Genomic DNA, 19499 nt, shown 5'->3' with positions numbered 1-19499 from the left:
AGGGGATAGTCAGCTGGAGGTCTGCATCTGGACTTTGAAAGTGACTGGCCTGGGATACCTTGGGCAAGCTGCTTAACCTCTCTGAGCCTGGGTTTCCTCCTCTGTGAATTCAGGTAACAGTACCTAATTAAGGAGGTAGGAGGTGAAGGATGGAATTGGGGCTTGTGGTGCAGGGCAAATGCTGAGCGTGGTGGTGCTCAGTAACACATTGGGGGTTCATTGTTGTTACTGCTATGGCTAGTTTTATTATTTCCAAAGCCGTGGCAATGGGATGCTTCCAGACACTTCCGGACCCCTCCCTGAGCCTCAGGTTCCTCGATGGTAAGATAGAGGGGAAGTGTGGGTTAAAGAGGTGAGGCACAGGCCAGTCAATACAGATGTGAGCTTAACACAGCGTGTTAAGAGTTGAGTGGTGACACCCACAAAGCTCTGTGGCAGTGTGAGCAACCGCTGGCACGACCTCAGACAAGAGGATCTCTGAACAGTTAAGTCACCAAGCCAAGAGAGGAATTCACATTGGCTAAGTGACTACCAAACGCTGGGCACTTGCCAAACAAAAACTATTAAATCCTCAAAACATCATGGGCTCATCTCCACAGCTTTTCACCGGGGGGAGGGGGGGGCCGGGAAGGCTAGCCAGCTGCTGGAACGTGGTGGGTGGAGGAAGGATGCAAAGTCAGATCTGGCTTTTAAGTGTGGCCCGCTCCAGTCCTCCTGGCCAGGAGAAAGAGCGCGAGCAAAGGCTCAGTGGGGACAAAGGCACAAGGAGTTTTCTCTGGCAGGAGCACGGAGTCAGGCTCTGATGGTTTCACCTCTTAAAATTCATTACCCGCTCCCAGAAATTCCAGATCAAGGTCAAACTCCTTAGCTTAGCACAAGGTGCCCTCGAATAAGGGTTCTAACCCAAAACAGTCACAGATCCCCTTGAGAACACCATATGCAATGTTATGAGTCCACTCCCTGTGAAAATGCATTTGTGACCATGAGCTCACATACACACATCTTCACATTCAAATTTCAGGGTTCTGTGGGTCCCCTCCCTGGGATGGGCTTTAGGGGTCCATGGGCCTTTATGGCTTTAATGCTTGCCCTTCTTCATCCCCAACACATTTGCACATTGTCCCCTCATGGACCGTCAGCTCCATGGGGGCGAGGGCCTGGTCTGTCTGCTGTGTTCCCTGCTGTATCCCCAGCATCTTATAAGCGCCCCTGGCAGCTAAGAGGCCCTCAGCAAGCACCTGTGGAACGAAGTGTAAACCAGCTGGGTTCGTATCTCCTTGCTTTTGCGCCTGCTCCTCCTTCTTGTAGGCATGACAGATTCCCCTCTTCTTTTTTTTTTTTTTTTAAGATTTTTTATTTATTTATTTGACAGACAGAGATTACAAGTAGGCAGAGAGGCAGGCAGAAAGAGAGAGGAGGAAGCAGGCTCCCTGCTGAGCAGAGAGCCCGATGTGGGGTTGGATCCCAGGACTCTGAGATCATGACCGGAGCCAAAGGCAGAGGCTTTAACCCACTGAGCCACCCAGGCGCCCCTCTTCATTTTTTTTTTTTTTAAGATTTATTTATCTGACAGAGAGAGACACAGCGAGAGAGGAGAGAGGGAACATAAGCGGGCGGAGTGAGAGAGGGAGAAGCAGGCTTCCCGCTGAGCAGGGAGCTCAATGTGGGGCTTGATCCCGGGGCCCTGGGATCATGCCCTGAGCAGAAGGCAGACGCTTAATGACTGAGCCACCCAGGCGCCCCCCACCTTCATTTCTAATGCACTCCTCCCTCATGACTCACCTCAAGTTTTACCTTTTTCTGGAAGCTGTCTGGTCTCCTAGGCTGGGTTTGGGGCCCTGCCCACATACTCCCCAAAACACTAGTCTAATCTCCACTGAAGCCCTCACAGTAAACTTGACTCATTGGTTTCGTTGTCTGCCTCCTCCCCACGAGCTGTAAATCTCTTGGGGGCCTCAACCATGTGGTAGAGATAGGTCTGCCGCTATCCTGGCACCAGGCATGTAACGAACCTCTGGTAAACATCTGATGAATAAAGGAAAGGGTGGTGGGGCCTGAAGCGGAAAGAGTCAGCTGGGGTCGGTCTGGAATGACCTCTGAGAGGCCAAGGACTTCCAGGGCTGTGAGATGGCCCAAAGGAGCTCCTGGATTGTCTTGTCTTGTCTTGTCTCTTTTTTCTTTTCCTTTTAAGGATGGTGATGGATGTGGTTGAGTTTGCCTAATGAGTGTGCTTAATGAAAGGAGAAGAATATATTGGAAAGGACAGAGAACTTAGGACAGTTTAAAGACCTTAAAGCCACTGTAACAGTTCAGATAGAAAAAAAAATAAAAAAGGGCAGAGACCTAAGATACACTTCTGTATCAGACTTGATAGGATTTCTCAGCCCACTCCCTACCCCCAAAAGTAATGCCTTCCTAAACTCCATCTCCCTGACACCCCACCCCCAATCATATAGGATCTCCTGCTGGTGCAGCCTGCTTCAAGGCTGGGCCGACAGCAGCGTCCGCTCCGGAGTCCTGATCCTGGCTCTGAGGAGCTGAAGAGCTGTGCGATTTTGCCCAAGGCATGCACGCTGCTGAGCCTCACTCTTCTAGTCCGTTAGGTGCTGGAAATAATGGTATCCAGTTCACTATGTCAGAACTTATTTCTTCTGTGTAATAAATCGTTATTATAAACTTTTACATGAAAAATGTAGATAAAATGGTGCAGCCGCTTTGGAAAAACAGGCTGGTAGTTCCTCACATAGTTAGCATAGAGCTACCCCATGACCCAGCAAATTCCACTTGTAGGAATATACCCCAGAGAACTGAGAACAGCCGTAGACACAGAAATTTGGACACAAGTGTTCGCAGCGGCGTTATTCGGAATAGCCATAGAGTGCAAGCACCCAACCATCCATCGGTCGGTGGATAAACAAAATGTGTGTGTACTCATCTCCAGTGTAATTGTATTTGGTCATAGCAATTCATGCTGTGCCCACATGGGAGAACCCTGTAAACACTGCTCAGTGAAAGAAGCCAGACACAAAAAGCTGCATATTGTGTGACTGCACTTATACGAAATACCCACAACAGGCAGAGCCACTGAGACAGAAGTGGATTCATGGTTGCCAGGAACTGGAGGAGGGAAAAATGGGAAGTGATGACTAGTGGCTGTGAAGTTTCTTCTTGGGGCAACGAAAATGTGCAATTAGACAGGGGTGATGGTTGTACAACTCTGTGAATATACTAAAATCCACTGGATTTTACACTAAACTATCTACTTTTAAGATTATGCAAAAAATTTTTTTAATCTTTAAAAAGAGAAGGGGGCACCTGACTGGTTCCATTGGTGGGAGCATGCAACTCTCGATCTTGGGGTTGTGAGTTAGAGCCCCAGTTCAGTGTAGAGATTACATTAAAAAATAAATATAAATCTTTAAAATATTCAATTTTGGGTGCCTGGGCGGCTCAGTCAGTTGGGCAACTGCCTTTGGCTCAAATCATGATCCCGGGGGTCCTGGGATAGAGTCCTGCATTGGGGTCCCTTTTCGGTGGGGAGCCTGCTTTTCCCTCTGCCCGTCCCCCTGCTTATGGGCTGTCTCTCTCATGCTCTCACACACTCTTAAATAAATAAATGAAATCTTTTAAAAAATAAAATATTTAATTTTATGATATGTGGAATTTATATCTCAAACACACACACACCTTCACATGTTTTGGGCACTAGGGATTCGATGGTGAGTAGGATACAGACCTTACCCTCAGAATGCAAAGTCCAATGGGACAGAGGTATAGAGGAATCGAGTGATTACACAGGTAGTGTAATTGCATCTAAAGGAGGTGCTAAGGAAGAGAGACGTAGGGTGCCATGCGAACATATCACTGGGGAGGGGATCTGATCGAGACCGGAGGTCAGCGTGCTTGTAGTCTGATCTGAAGACAGCTTCCCATGTCTGAATCAGTAGGATTTATCAGCCCGCCAAGAGGAGGACACAGTGCACACGGAGGTCCTACGGCAAGAGGATGCCAGAGGCAGTCAGTTTGCTGAATGAGGGCCAGAATGGATGAAGCCTGCAGAATGAGGGGACTGTGGTGTGAGGATGCAGCTGGACAGATCCAGCTATGTTGGATCTTCTAAAATAGTCAGGGGGGGCACCTGGCTGGCTCAGCTGGTGGGTCAAGTGCAACACTTGATCTGGGGGCTCTGAGTTCGAGCCCCATGTTGGGTATAGAGATTACTTAAAATTTTTTTAAAATCTTTTTAAAATGTGGGGCGCCTGGGTGGCTCAGTGGTTTAAAGCCTCTGCCTTCGGCTGAGATCATGATCCCAGGGTCCTGGGATTGAGCCCCGCATCAGGCTCTCTGCTTGGCAGGGAGCCTGCTTCCTCCTCTCTCTCTCTGCCTGCCTCTCTGCCTACTTGTGATCTCTGTCTGTCAAATAAATAAATAAAATCTTAAAAAAAAATAAAATAATATAAATTAAAATCTTTTTAAAATGAGAAGTGCCCAATAATGACCACAAAGGACCTTCCTCTCCCCTAACCCCCTTCTGCTCTGTTGTTGCCTGTGTCAGTAAAAGTGCCACTTGCCACCTGGTCACTTAGGCCACAAAACTGGAGTTACCTGACTTGCTCCCTGCCTCATCTTCCACATCCAACCTACTAGAGAGCCTATGGACCCTATTGTTAAAGATGTCTGGTCTTCATCTACTGTCATCCTGAAGCTAGGTTATCAGCAGCTACACCTGCACTCCCGCAATCCTTTCAATCTGGCTTTTTTTTTTTTTTCTTAAGATTTTATTTTTAAGTCATCTCTACACCCAACATGGGGCTCGAACTCACAGCCCCCAAATCAAGAGCCACATGCTCCACCAACTGAGCCAGCCGGGCACCTCTCAACCTGGCCTGATTCCACCTATGCACATGACCCCATGGTCCAGTCAGAATGATCTCCTGGAAACAGGGATTTGATCAGACTCCTCCCCTCACAAGCTTCCCATGACCCTTGGGCGAATATACAAACTCCCAACAATGACCCCAAGTTCGTCTGGGCCCCATCTGCAGCCCCAGCCTCCCTTCTGGTCTCTCTCTTCTCTATGCTTTCACCATGGTGACCTCTCCAAGCCCATTAACACCCCATGTTCTCCCATCTCAAGTTTCTCCTGGGCCTGGAACATTCCCTTGCCTGAGCCTATCTAACTAATCCTTCAGATTATGGCTTAATGGTCACTTTCTGGGGGAAGAAGTCTCCCTGCCTGATTCCAGCAATAAATCCCCTTGCTATGTGATCTATATATTTGAGTTTCCTTTTGAGGAGACTCATCAAGATGTGTGTTTCGTCCAATGGACTGTGTGTGCGGGAGGGCGGGGACCCTCCTAGCACTTAACACAGAACCTACCACCTACCTGCCCCCTGCCGGCCAAATTCCACTCATCCTTCAAATCTCACTTACCTACCCTGTTCTGGGAGACATCCTTCTCTGAGCACCCAGACTTGGGGACACATTCCTCTCTATAGCTCCAGAACATCTCCTGTGGCACTTACCACAACTGCAAAAGCCAACTGACTTTAGTATGTCTCCCCATTCAATTTTTTAATCTTGTTTCTCTTTGTCCCAACACTTAAAACAATGCTCATCACAAAACTCCCCTCCGGTCAGCCCACAAACATTTTTATGATGATCCCTAAATTGTATGCAAAATTCTATGTGCATGTACATATTTCTAAAGAACCACCCATGGCGTCTGTTGGAGTTTCATGAGGGGTTTGAGACCTAAAAGCAGTTAAAAACCTCTCCCCAGGAATTGAAAATGCTCTCTCCTTCAAAACAGCACTGCTAGCCCAGACTTCTACTATGCATAACTGTCCCCACTTGCATACATGTTCCAAGAGGACAGGGATCTTTATGTTTTGTACAGTGATGTGTCCCAAATGCCTGGAATGGGGCCTGGCCCATGCTGGGTCAAGGTGTAGAAAAGATCATAATCTCAGACTACTGTAGTAGTTGTAAGATCTGTCCAGGTGTTGGTTAGAGATGGTTACATAACAAACTATCCCGCAACGTAATTGCTTCAAACAACATTCATTATCTTGGTTTCTGTAGGTCAGAGTCAGGGTGCAGTTCAGAGGGGTCCTCTGCTTCCAAGGTGGCTCGCAGAGCTGGGAAGTGTCAGCAGGGGCTGCGGTCATCTGGAGAAGCAGAAGCAATCACGGGGCTGTCGGTGGGACTGAGTTCCTCGCCCATTCGAGGCTGCCCTCAGTTCCTTCCACATAGGCCCCTTCAAAGGGCCACTCACAAAATATAAGCTGGCTTCCTCGTGGTAAGCAAGAGGAGAGAGACCACTAACAAGATGGCCATTCCAATCTCTTGTACCTTAACCTTGGAAGGGGCATCCTGTCACCTCTGCTGTGGTGTTTATTAGAAGCAAGTCTGTAGGTCTAGTGCACACTCAGGGGAAGCAGACTGTACCAGGAATGCCTGGCTGTGGGCAGGACCACTGGGAGCCACCTAGAGCCTGCCTATCCCTGGACATCGACATGTTTTCTCATCTAGCATCTGGCTCACCTGAAAGCCCAGGGCAGATTAGGACCAAATGCCTACTGGCCAAGCAGAGGATGAGAAAAGAAATCAGCAGTGGGAGTTTCGCTGCTCTTCCTTGGTTGCTCCCAAGCAGAAATGGAGGCTGACTGATACTTTAAACTTTCAAAAGAAGTCAAATGCAGGGGCACCGGGGTGGCCCAGTGGTTAAGTGTCTGCCTTTGGCTCAGATCACGATCCCCGGGTCCTGGGATTGAGTCCCACATGGAGCTCCCTGCTCCTCCGTGGGAGGCCTGCTTCTCCCTCTTCCACTCCTCCTGCTAGTGTTCTCTCTCTCTCACTATCTCTTTCACTGTCAAATAAATGAATCTTAAAAAAAAAAAAAAAGTCAAACCCAGATTTTTGAGACATTTCCTGATTTTAAAAATGATAACCTAGCAAAAATACATTAGGATTAGGAATTTTGGACTCCGCTTTATGGCAGAAAGAGCCTAACCTATTCTGCCACCCTTTGTATGTGTGTCCCATCTCTCCTATACCCCCTCCAGCTCCCCACAATATTCATGAGAGCCAGGACACAGCAAATGCACTTTGGATACCTTTTGTGGCTCTTTGCATGGAGCAGCCAATAATAAATATTGTTGAATGAAGTACGAAATTGCTGATGTGTACCTCTTGAGAGACCAAGCCCCCTACCCCCCGAATTCTCGAGCAACAGTTAAAAGTGGGTTCTGCTGTCTGAATAAGCTGGACCCCTGCCTCTGTCCCTTGCCTGTTGCGTGACCTTCAGCAAGTTAACTACCTTTTCAGAGTTCAGCTTCTTCATCTGCTAAGTGAGAATAACTGTACCCGCCTGCAAGTTGTTACAAGGATTAACCGAAGTGATACACTTCTTAGCACACCAGGCAACTGAACAGCTGTTCTCACGGGCTCCCTGGCACCTCTCCCCTTCACTGGTACCTCCCGCCATCTTCCACTACCCACCCAGCGGGCAGCCGGGAGAGCAGATCTTTCGCTGCCAGGGTTTACATCCTCCAACGCTCTGCTGCTGCCCTTGGCAGGAGAAGATCCAAACTCCTTAACGCAGCTCCTAAAGGCTCTTTTGGAGCTCTGCCTGCCCAGCCCCCAAGGCTCATCTCTCACCACCACCTCCCTTCACACTCGGCACTCCAGGCGCACTGAAGCTGTTTCTTGAACGCTCCACACTTTCTGCCACTTCAAAGCCTTTGCAAGTACTATTCCCTCCAGCTGGAACCTCTTCTCTCTGCTCCTACCACCCCTTCTAGATGTTCCCGCTATGCGCTCTCAGAATTTTTGATGTTCCTTGCTAAACCTGCGGCAGGCACCACGTCTATCTTTCTCACCCCTCCCTTCTCCCTCTCAGGACGCCTGCAGGGAAGAGGCAAACGGGCATTTGTGGAATTGCCCGCTGCCAGGCTGCTCCTGCGAGCAGACAGCGCCACCTGTCGACCCACACTTGCACTTCGGTACTAGAAAGGAGCCTTCGCCTTCTGCCTGCCACTAAGGTCAGTGCACATGGCTTAAGTTTGCCCAGGGTCTTCTCACACCAAACTCAGCAATAACAAACACACAAGCTAACATTACCGAGCACTTAATCTGACAGAGGCAGGCACTTTCCTAAGTGTTGCAGTTATGAACACTTTCCATTTTCACACCATTCATTCAAGGAGGTGGGTACCACTATTACCATGTTATGGATGGGGAAACTGAGGCACACGGCAGGTAAATGTCTCACCCATGATCACACAGCTAGAAAATTCCACCACAGGCGGTCTGGCTTGGGCCTGCACCTTTTTTTTCCCCCCCAAGATTTTATTTATTTATTTGGCAGAAATCACAAGTAGGCAGAGAGGCAGGCAGAGAGAGAGGTGGAAGCAGGCTCCCTGCTGAGCAGAGAGCCCCAAGCGGGGCTTGATCCCAGGACCCTGGGATCACGACCTGAGCCGAAGGCAGAAGTTTTAACCCACTGAGCCACCCAGGCACCCCTCCCCTTTTTTCTTTTAAACAGAGGGAGAGAGAGGTGAAGGGAGGAGCAGAGGAAGAGGAAGAATCCTAAGCGGACTCCTCCAGAGCCTCCCTTCTCCCCTCCACCCCCACACATGGTCCAAGGCAGGGCTTGACCTCTTGACCTCACAACCCTAAGATTGTGACCTGAGCTAAAATCAAGAGTCAAGAGTCAGACGCTCAGCCGACTGAGCCACCCAAGTCCCTTGGCCTACACTTCTAAGCTCCAAACTCACTGCGTCTAGTGCTTCCTTTACCCCATGCCCAGTGACCTGGTGAGGTTCTGTCCCCCACACCCACCTCTCTGCTATGAAGGCACTACTGCCACAGTGGCATTGACATCAACCAAAATCCCACCTGGAGGGAGTGAGCCACACATTCTGAAAGGTGCACAGCTCTCCAGGACACTCAGGAACTTGGGGCAGTGGTCTCCTCAGGGAGACAGCAAGAGCAGCAGTCAGCCCTCACTCCTCTCGTGAGAACTCCGACAAGCAACCAGGGCTCTGGGCCTCCACTGTCTAATAGGGCCCCTTAGCCCAGCTGAGTGGATTAGATCAGACTCTTCTCCCCCACTGAGGCGTTTTATCTGCATGCATTACATCCGGAGAAAAAGAACCCCAGGATTTTCCCTCCCGTGTGTTTTCATCTTGTTTCTCCACGAGCCACAATGCCAGCTGAGACTGGCAATACAATGAAACCAAACTGGCAGGGCGGAAGATTATTCGACCATTTTCCTAGATCTTTGAGCTGTACATCAAATCTGGGGCTGATCCCTCCACACTTGTTTAACCTGCCCATGAGGTTCACAAGCCTCTGTGATCATCAGTGATCTCAGATTCACCACGGTAACCATGCTTCATCTTCACAGAAACCAGACGAGGACTCTGGGGCATGGCCTAATAAGAACCTGGCATTTGCCTCTCTTTCCAGCATTAACACTCTTGCGAACATCTGGCAGGACACCAGTGTGCACCATTATGGCAGCCCAGAAAGATGGCGGAAAGAGCTGGATGGGATATTGTATGAAGAGTGAGGAGCGCAGTCTCTGTTCCAGGTGAACGGTGAATGGCAGCATTTTCGCTCAGTCCCCTCCCTGGATCACTCACACCACACATAAAGCTGGCCCTGTCACATGTTTTGATATTGCCACTTAGAACCCAGGCGTTGGCTACTTCCTTCTCAAATCTTCCTTCCCATCTCCCATTCACTCGCTCCTCTATTCCCTTACATCTGGAAAAATGCCTGCCTGACTCCATTTAAATTTTAGGTTGTTATTTAAACACGTGTATACAGCTCGTATCTACAGAGCACTTCCTATGTCCCAGTCATTACTCCACATGCTGGACACATATTAAACCATTTAATCCTCACCACAGCCCTGTGATTATCCCCATTCCACAGACGAGGAAGCTAAAGCATAGTAAAGTGACATGTTCAGGGTCACACGGCAAGCAGCTGCCCTGGAGTATAACCCAGAACATGGCACCAGTCTATGCCTTGAAACACATGAGACTCCCTCTGCTGGTAGAGGCTGCGGCTGCCGCCTCTGCTTCCAAGTGCCAGGCACACTGCTTTCCATGTAGTTGGTGCCAACAAACCTGTTTTAATATATATACACACACACATCCACGTACATAGACAGTCACATCGCAGTGTGACAAATACCCCTCTTCAACCAGGAGAGTAGCTCTACCATACTCTGGGCTCCTGGAGGCTCTCCCGAGGGAGCCGAGGCCCGGCAGTCGTCATAGCTGATACCCAATGGGGACACTTTTATTGGACAAGTGGGAAGGGGCAGGGCGCACCTTGGGGTGTACAATGTCTGGGGCCTCACACAGGCCCGGAGCTCTGTTGCACCCTCTTCATCAGCTCTTCATCCTGCATAGACAACTCTGTCAGCTTCTTGCCCATCCGCTCGTGGATGTCCAGGTACTTGGAGACACAGCGGTCCAGGCACACAGACTCGCCCTTGGACAGTTCTGCTTCCTTGTAGTGGGGAGGCACACACTTCCGGTGGCAGGCACTGGTCATTCTGGGTGGGGAGGAAGGGCAAGGTCAGGTCAGCAGCATCCGGAAGCATACCAGGATCTCTCCATCATTCCTGTCCGGCTGTGCTGATTTCATCTTCCAGGAAGGCAGTGTAAAAACCTCAGTTCACATCTCAACCGTATTAAAGTGTCCTTGAGAATGTTCGCTTATCTGAGCCCAGGTTTATTTAAATAGGAACCATTAGTTGAGTACTGGCTATGTTCCAGGCATCATGCTAAGTGCTTGACACGGCTTGTCATGCAGTCGTTACAATAACCCTATGACGTAGGCACAATCATTATCCCCATTTTACAGATAAGGAAACTATAGCATGGAGAGCCTCAGAACCATGTAAAGCCGGGATACGAACCCCCAGGGTCTGACCTCACGGCTTGCATTTTAAAATTATTTAAGGTATTTGGAAGTGGGGTGTCTGGGTGGCTCGGTCATTGGGCATCTGCCTTCGGCTCAGGTCATGGTCCCAGCATCCCAGGATCAAGTCCTATATGGGGCTGGGGAGCCTTCTTCTCCCTCTCCAGTTCTCCCGTGCTTGTGTTCCCCCTCTCACAATCTGTCATAAATAAATAAAAATCTTTAAAAAAAATGTTTGGAAGTATTCTAATATATAGCCTCCAAGATAAACCATCACGAGAAAATACAGGGGGCTTAAGGCAATAAAAACAGCAAACAGATGTGGACTACTTACTGTGTATTGGGCTTAATACTAAGAGCTTGTCATACGTTTCTACACATAACATCTACAATGTCTCCACAAGGTAGGTACCATTACTATGTCCACTTTATTTTTAGAAAGATTTATTATTATTTATTTCTTGACAGGGAGAGAGAAAAGATGTGCGGGGGCATGAGTGTGCGGCTGCACAGGGAAGAGGCAGAGGGAGAATCTCAAGAAGGCTCCCTGATGAGCGCAGAACCCAAGGTGGGGCTTGATCCTGCGATCCTAAGATCACAACGTGCACTGAACAACCAACTGAGCCACCCAGGCGTCCCTACCTCCATTTCATAGCTGGGAAAACCACCAAACAGTCCAAGTAACCTGCCCTAGGCCAAACCAGGGGTGACTAGAGCAGTTACAATTTGTTCCCAAATCTGCCAAATGGTTGTGGGCACTAGCTTGGAGTTGGACTGAGGTACTGGTCCTGACATTGCTACCGACCGGCTGTGAGCCCTGGGAAAGTTACTTAACCTCTAGAAGCCTCAGTGTCCTCCCCTTAGAATGCGACAACTAAAATTGACCCAATCACTCTGAAGCTTAAAAAAGTTTAAGGCATGTAAACTGCTCAGCATGTGCCTGAGGCGGAGTAAGAATTTAAGAAATGTTAATTACTAAGTGGACTATGTGCTTTTTGGCACAAACGCAAATGCTCAACTGTTCCTGGAACCCGACCAGAGCTTGGACTGGTGCTTCTCTTCCTGCTCAGCTACTTGCTCGCCAACTGCATCCCAATCTAGATGTCCAACTTGTTCTAGTGACCCCATACTGCATCTGCACTAGCCCTCAACCAGGAGGAGTGCAGGTGCGGGCGGGTACCCTCCGAAAGGCAGCCCAGAGAGGGTGACCTAGGATCATTCTCAAAGACAAGGGGGCGCACTGTGGGCCCTTACCTGTTGTACATATCAGCCATCATCTCTACCTCCAGCTCCGCAGCCAGTTGCTGTGCCCTGAGCGGATCCATCTCAGCCCTGCACCGTGGAAGAGAGCTCCTTCTGGCCTCCTAGTCCTGGGAGCAGACACCACCGTCAGCTTCCACCCGGCCCGTTCCATTTCCCATCCCAAGGGGGTGGAGGATGCGGAGGAATCGTAAGACATGCGGCTGGCACCGGTCACTGACCTCAGTGCGCTCAACCACCCCATCTCACAGACGTGGAAACTGAGGCCCAGAAAGGGAACGCTGCCTAGCCCAAGGTCACATGTCAGTGGAGCGGCTGGAAATCGAGCCCTGGCGGCCCAGTGCCTCCTGGTCACTTCTACCCAGGAGAAAATCTAGAGACCGGGGAGGAACACTAAACCGCGGACCTAAACCTCCAGGGCCCTGGGAATTCGAAAACACGCGGAGCTAAGATGCAAAGGTCCCGGTCTAGGGCCTGCACCACTGAAATGGCGGCGCCATCATCAGGGTCACCTTGAGGAGGGAGGTCACTTACCACGGCCCGCGGCCTGTCACAATGCCCGCAGTGTCCCCAACTTCGGGCAAACACTCGAAACTCACCGTGCGACCAGGTAGGTTAAGGCGGAAGCACGTGGGTCACTTCCGGGAGGAAAGTCCCGCCTCCTTCATGATAGGACTCGCTTCCGGAATGAAGTACCAAAGAGGCGGACGGGCAATCGGCTACCATAGAGAGGGAGCCGCCGGCAGTGGCTGAAGACAAAGACGCCTTGCATGTGCTAGAGAGGACGCCAAAATACCATAGAGGCTTGGGCGGAGTGCAGAGCGCCTGCAGCCTGGCTGTCAAGTTCCCCAGGTTATCGCGGAGAGATTGGAGTTTAACTGTTTCGTGGGAAGGGGTAGAGGGTCGAGCTCGGTGAACCTCGCTCCCACCCCCGGAGAGTTCACGCCCCAGCGCAAACTGGCGCGGAGAAGGAAGTACTCCCCCAAAGAGCAGTTCTGTTTGTGCTGCGAATTAAGGTCACCTGGGACGCTTTAAAATATCCCGATGTTCGTACTTCATTTCATACCAATTAAAGAGTAATACCCAGGCATCAGTAAATGTTTCAGTTCCTTAGGTGATTTCTTTGTGCAGCCAGGTTTGAGAGCCAGTGCTCCAGGGGACTGTGCATATACAGGGGCATGTAGGTCCTGAGCTTTCCCTGGGGTTGCAGAGAAGCGAGGCACGGTTCCTGCTCACAGAAAAATGAGATACGTATAGTCTGTTTTATGCAGCTTCTTCTGTTAGACGCCCTGGACCATAAAGAGATGGATAGGAGTGATTTTGGCTGCCACAAGAGCTAACTTAGTGTATTTGAGCGAGGGAGGAAGAAAGTACTTGTGAACTCTTTTCATCTTACCAGACTTCATGTGTTCCTCGATCTGCACCCCTGCACCACAAAAACCCACCCCAATCCTTTGATTTTTCAAGGGATTTCCCGGTAAACGAGGTTTAGGACATGTAAATTAATGGTGCAAGTATACATGCCCATTGGCGAAGGTGGGCTGGTTGGTCACTATATGCTTTCCTAATTGCCTAAGAAAGTTAAGATTTTAAATTCTGGCCCTTAATTTCTGCTCTAAAGACTCATCTTTCTCAAGCCCTGTGCCCCCAGACTATAAAATTAAGGTAGGGGTGCCTGGGTGGCTCAGTCAGTTAGGTGTGGGACTGTCGGTTTTCCACTCAGGTCATGATCTCAGTGTGGTGAGATAGAATCCTGCCTTGGCTCCCGGCTCAGTGCAGAATCCCCTTGAGATTCTCTCCCTCCACCCCCCACCCCACCCCCCGCCCCTTCCTGAGTATGCACTTGAGCTCATTTTCTCTCTCTCTCTCTCCCAAATAAAAAAATAAAATCTGGAAAAAAGGTATAGCAGGGGCCTCTGGCTGGCTCAGTAGAGCACACAACTCTTTATCCACACCCCCCAACCTCTTTCTGAATTCGAGCCCCACCTTAGGTATAGAGGTTACTTAAAAACCTTTCCTCAGGGGTGCCTGGTCGCTCAGTCCTTAAGCTCCTCCCTTCTGCTCAGGTCAGGGCTCCCTGCTCAGCGGGAAGTCGGCTTCTTCCTCCCCCAGTCCCCCTGCTTGTATTCCCTCTGTCATTGTCTCTGTCAAATAAACAAATAAAATCTTAAAAAAAAAAAAGCTTTTCTCAATAAAATTAAGGTATAACATTTTGACTAAAATACATGAAACTTAAGCTTAAATTTTTTTAAACTTAACTTTAATTTAAAAATATATATTCAGGGGCGCCTCGGTGGCTCTGTGGGTTAAAGCCTCTGCCTTCAGCTCAGGTCATGATCCCAGGGACCTGGGATTGAGCCCTGCATAGGGCTCTCTGCTCAGCAGGGAGCCTGCTTCCACCTCTCTCTCTCTGCCTGTCTCTCTGCCTACTTGTGATCTCTGCCTGTCAAATAAATCAATAAAATCTTTAAAAAAATATATATACATATATTCATTCTTATAACCACCACTCAGATCAAAATACAATCTATTTCCAACACCCTCAAAAGTTATCTTGGGTTCCTTCCCAGTCATTACCCCTGCTCCCAAAGTTAACCACTATTCTGACTTCTATTGCCCTCAGTTAGTTTTGACTACTCCTGAACTTCATGTAAATGAAGTTATACATTATTTGCTGGTTTGTGCCTGACTTCTTTAGCTCAATATACTGTCCGTAAGGTTTCGTCTACATTGTTGTGTGTATCTGTCATTTATTCTTTTTTATTGCTGTCTAGTGTTTGCATGAATAAGTCACAATTCATTTATCATTTCACCTGTTGATAGATTTTTGGATTGTTTCCAGTTTGGGGCTATTATGACAATGCTGCTGTAAATATTATTGTACATGTGTTTTAGTGGACACATGTTGCTGTACTGGTTTTTGCTTTTTTTTTTTTTAAGATTTTATTTATTTATTTGACGGAAAGAAAGAGTACAAGCAGGGGGAGCAGCAGGCAGAAGGAGAAGCAGGCTCCCCTCTGAGCAGGGAGCCCAATGTGGCACTTGACCCCAGGACACAAGGATCATGACCTGAGCCGAAGGCAGAAACTTAACTGACTGAGCCAGCCAGGCACCCCTGGTTTTAGCTTTTGATAATATAGTCAACACATTATGGAATATTAAGAAATTGTATGGGAAAAGGAGATGGGTTCTGACAAGAATAATCTACTTCCTTGATGGGATTTTTATTAGGTATTGCAAAAGGTTACACACTGTGCAATTCTATTTTGAATAATGTTCTCAAGATGACGAAACTATAGAGACAAAGAGATTAATGGTTGCCCAGCATTAAGGTTAGGGAGGAGGTGTGCCCATAAAGGGGTAGAACAAGGGAGATCTTTGTGGTGATGGGGTGGTTATGCATCCTGATTGTGGAGGTGTTTATACAAATCTAAGCATGTGATAAGATGTCATAGAACTATACATACCATTGTTCCAGTGTCAATTTCTTGGCTCTGATATTGCATATAGTTATGTAAGATTTTACTTTCAGTACTCTCTCTGTGCTATTTATGCAACTTCCTGCAAACCTACAATGATTTCAAAATAAAAAATTAAAACAATCATTACAAAAAAGAAAAAGAAAAAATAGACTTAAAGCACCTAGCCCATGGCAGACGCTCATTAAAAAAATCATTATTCTCATTCCTTTTAATTTTTAGACTTATTAGAGCAAATGTAAAACATACAGACAAGTGGAAAGCACAGTATACTTAACTTCCACATGCCCATCACCACACTTTAACAGTTGTTAACATTTGGCCATATTTTCTTCATCTATTTTGACCTCTCCCAAATAAAGTCCTTTCCACAATGCCATTTTCATACTCTCAAAATTATAATAACTTCTTAATGTGATCTTTTGCACATATTCCATTTCCCACAATTTCTCAAAAATGGCCCCTCTTGGGGCACTGGGTGGCTCAGTTGGTTAAGCATCTGCTATGGCTCAGGTCATGATCCTGGGGTCCTGAGATTGAGCCCCATGTCAGTGTCGGGCTCCCTGCTCGGCACAGAGTCTGCTTCTCCCTCTCCTTTCCCTCTGCCTCCTCACTTGTGTGTGCTCTCTCTCTCAAATAAATAAATAAAATCTTTAAAAAAAAATAGCCCCTTTTAGGGGTGCCTCGGTGTCTCAGTCAGTTAAGTGTCTGCCTTCGGCTCGGGTCATGGTCCTGGGGTCCTGGGATCGAGCTCCGCATCGGGCTCCCTGCTCAGAGGGAGGCCTGCTTCTCCCCCTCCCATTCCCCCTGCTTGTGTTCCCTCTCTCACTGTCTCTCTGTCAAATAAATAAAATATTTTTTTAAAAAATAGCCCCTTTTGGGGGGCGACGGGCTGGGTCAGTTGGAGGAGGGTGCAATCCTTGATCTTGGGGTTGTGAGTTCAAGTCTCATGTTGGGTGTAAAGATTACTTAAAAATAAAATCTTTTTTAAAAAATGGTCCCTTTTTAAAAAAAATGGTCCCTTTTTTATGTGGGAAGAACACTTCAATGAGATCTACCCTCTAAGCAAATTTTTAAGTGCACAATGCAGTTTTTTTAACTGTGTGCACAACGTTGTATAAAAGATCTTGGGGACTTATTCATTTTGAACACCTGAGACTTTACACCTGAGACCTTATACCCATTGAACAACTCCCCACTTTTCCTCGTCCTGTCAGTGCCTGGGTAATAATTGTTCTTACTGATGATGATGTCATGGCTATTATTTACTATGAAACTGTCTTTTCCTTTCTATACTTACAGTTGGGGATTTGAGAACCCATAAGTAGGAATTTCCAATTGTTCCTGTTAAGTTTCTTCTTGTAAACAACAACAACAACAAAAACAGTTTATACAGCCCCAGCCCCCCAAGATCTCTTTGGAATCCAGATATGTTGTCTAAAGTAGCTGACCTCTGTCAGTACCACCCTGTGGCTGTGGCCTCTCTCTCTCTCTACTGGGTTCCACCCCTTCCCAGCCTCCCAGGCTCCCAGAAGGGAGTTGTGTGTTTGTACTCACCATGGATCAGTACTGTCCTCTTGGATGGGACCTCAACCCCAAAGGAAGGAATGCAGGATTGTCACCCAGAATCTGAGAGGGGGCCCTGACCACTCATGAGGGGGGAGTAGAGAACACAAAGCAGTCTAAGTGAACTCCCTGGAGGAGAACAGGACATGTGAGAGCAGGAATGTCAGTGACTTGAACAGAGAGGTCATTCCAGTGGCTTGGAGACAAAGCTGGCACAGTCTTGGTCACTGTCATCCACAGTTACCATTCCTCACCATGTCTCCTCACCACCATCTTGCCCCCGGCTTCCTGCAGTAATGCCCTGACTGCCTTCCCCACCTCAGTTCATGCTCCCCGCTCAGTCTGTTCTCAAAACAGCAACCAGAGTCATCTCGTCAAAAATTAAAGTTAGATCGTGTCCCTTCACAACCTGAAAGACTCCACTGGCTTCCAATCACAGAGCAAAAGCCAACATCCTGACAGGAGCCTCTAAGCCCCACAGGATTGTCCCCCCCTCAACCATGACCTTCTATTATCTTATTTACTTATTCAATATATGTGTATGGAGCACCTCGTGTAAACCAGGCAATGTGCTAGGCCCTGGGCACATAGCCATGGGCATGGGAGATAAAGTCTTTGCCTTTAGAGACAGAGAGCTTAGAGTCCAGGGAGAGGCAGACAGTAAGGAAATGAATAAGCTCACTTTGGATTCCAATAACTATTATGAAGAAAATAAACTGGGACGAAATGATGGAGAGGGACTGAAGCCACGGGTGCCTCTCTGAGGGAACAGAACTTGAGCTGAGAGCAGAATGAGAAGGAAACATTCTTGCAAAGAGCAGAAGCAAAAAGCTGACACCCCGGAGTGTGGGAAGGAATCGATTAATTTCAGAAACGGGAAGGAGGCCAGTGTGGTGGAGGTGAAAGGAACTGGGGGCAGAAGTTGCAGGGAGTCCCAGGCTCCCTAGGGGATAGGAGTGTCCCCTGCACACACTCTCCCAAAGTAGGACCTCTCTGAGATCACAGGACACATAGAGAAGATGCAGATTTGTTTTCCTGAGCAGAATCTCAATTCAGGGGCGCCTGGAAGGCGTGCAACTCTTGATCTTGGGATTGAGTTCAAGTCCCATGTTAGACATAAAGATGACTTTAAAAATAAAATCTTAGAAAAAAAAATCTCAATTCAGTATGAAAAGCTCAGCCTCCTATGTACCAGTCACTTCAGCTTAAAACAGAATGCAGCCTCCTCACCTGTTCGCCCCCCCCCAACATCTCTCTGTGCTGTGTGAGCCCCGAGACATCCCCTGTGGGCAGCTGTCCCATTCACCCCCTCTGCAGCCCACCCTTCAGCAGCTGTTTCTGTCTGAGGAAGAGTAAAAGACTATTTAAAGGAACATGGGGTGAGGGGGCAGAGGGAGCAGAGGAGACCTAGCCTGGACTCTCTCTCGATGGGCAGGCGAGCCCAGAGGGCTGGTGACCATCTTCCACACGGCCTGCAGTTGGCTTTCGGGGTCACCAGGGCCTGGCAAGTACATAGGGAAGAAGGGTGGCCACAGGATGGATACAGCCGGGGTCAGGGCAGGAAAGACAGGCTGGGCTGTGATTGAAAGGTGCCACCTGTCAGATCTTCACGGGAAATCTGAGCCTCCTAGGCCAAGGGAAAGTGTTGTACCAACAGGGCCATAAACAATACTCTTCTTCGGCTGAAGGCTCTTGGAGTGGGGGTGGGGTGGGGTGTAAGGGGGGAGGAAGGGGGAGGCAGCCGACTGAAGAGCTGGGGGCTGGAGGCCACTGGCTGGGGCTATAGGCAGCCCAGGAGTGAGGTCGCTCAGCTGGAGGAAAGAGACAGCTCCAAAAGCCCCAGGCAGAGGCCCCACAGGTAGGAGAAACTCCGGGCCCCTTTCTAAGTGCCCCCCCTCGAGCTGCCAATCCCTCTCCCATCTTCCAGGGGCTGGAGCCTCCTCATGGAGCCACAGAATTGGAGAAATCCAGGCTCTTTGCTAATCCTCTCCACCTCTCTGTCAACTCTCTTTGGATGCCAGAGGTCAGGGACCCAGCTCTAGGGCAACTTGAAATCACCTACAGAGTAGCCTGCAGGTGGCCATCCCCTGGGAGGACCTGACAGGGGCAGAGAGGGCCTTGGGAGTCTGGTCTCATCCTGGTCTGGTCAGGGTGGGAGGCACATTCTCTAAGCAGTTGAGAGTGGTTTCTCCAAGGGGGAGTCACTGGCTGGGATGGGGGATGGCAGAAGCCTCAGGACCACGAGAAGA

At 48.7% G+C, this 19499-nt stretch overlaps 1 protein-coding gene across 2 annotated transcripts; it reads right to left on the bottom strand.

Annotated features, from left to right (window-relative positions):
- Window positions 1-10293: 10293 nt before the first annotated feature.
- Window positions 10294-12867, bottom strand: LOC111149793 (translocase of inner mitochondrial membrane 10). 2 transcript variants are annotated; one of them, XM_022507062.1, is made up of 3 exons: window positions 12740-12867; window positions 12200-12315; window positions 10294-10577 (listed from the first exon to the last, which is right to left on the bottom strand). In XM_022507062.1, exons 2-3 carry the CDS (start codon window positions 12268-12270, stop codon window positions 10376-10378), a joined length of 273 nt encoding a protein of 90 aa, XP_022362770.1. In that variant the 5' UTR covers window positions 12271-12315; window positions 12740-12867; the 3' UTR covers window positions 10294-10375. The 2 variants fall into 2 exon arrangements, with proteins under 2 accessions (XP_022362770.1, XP_022362771.1); XM_022507063.1 differs by having other exon boundaries at window positions 12805-12849.
- Window positions 12868-19499: the final 6632 nt, after the last annotated feature.

This window comes from Enhydra lutris, unplaced genomic scaffold, assembly GCF_002288905.1.
Source record: "Enhydra lutris kenyoni isolate GAN:26980312 unplaced genomic scaffold, ASM228890v2 scaffoldscaffold22, whole genome shotgun sequence".
NCBI classification, from domain to species: domain Eukaryota; kingdom Metazoa; phylum Chordata; class Mammalia; order Carnivora; family Mustelidae; genus Enhydra; species Enhydra lutris.
Note: the sequence above shows the minus strand (reverse complement) of the source record. Positions and strands in the feature narration are given on the sequence as shown.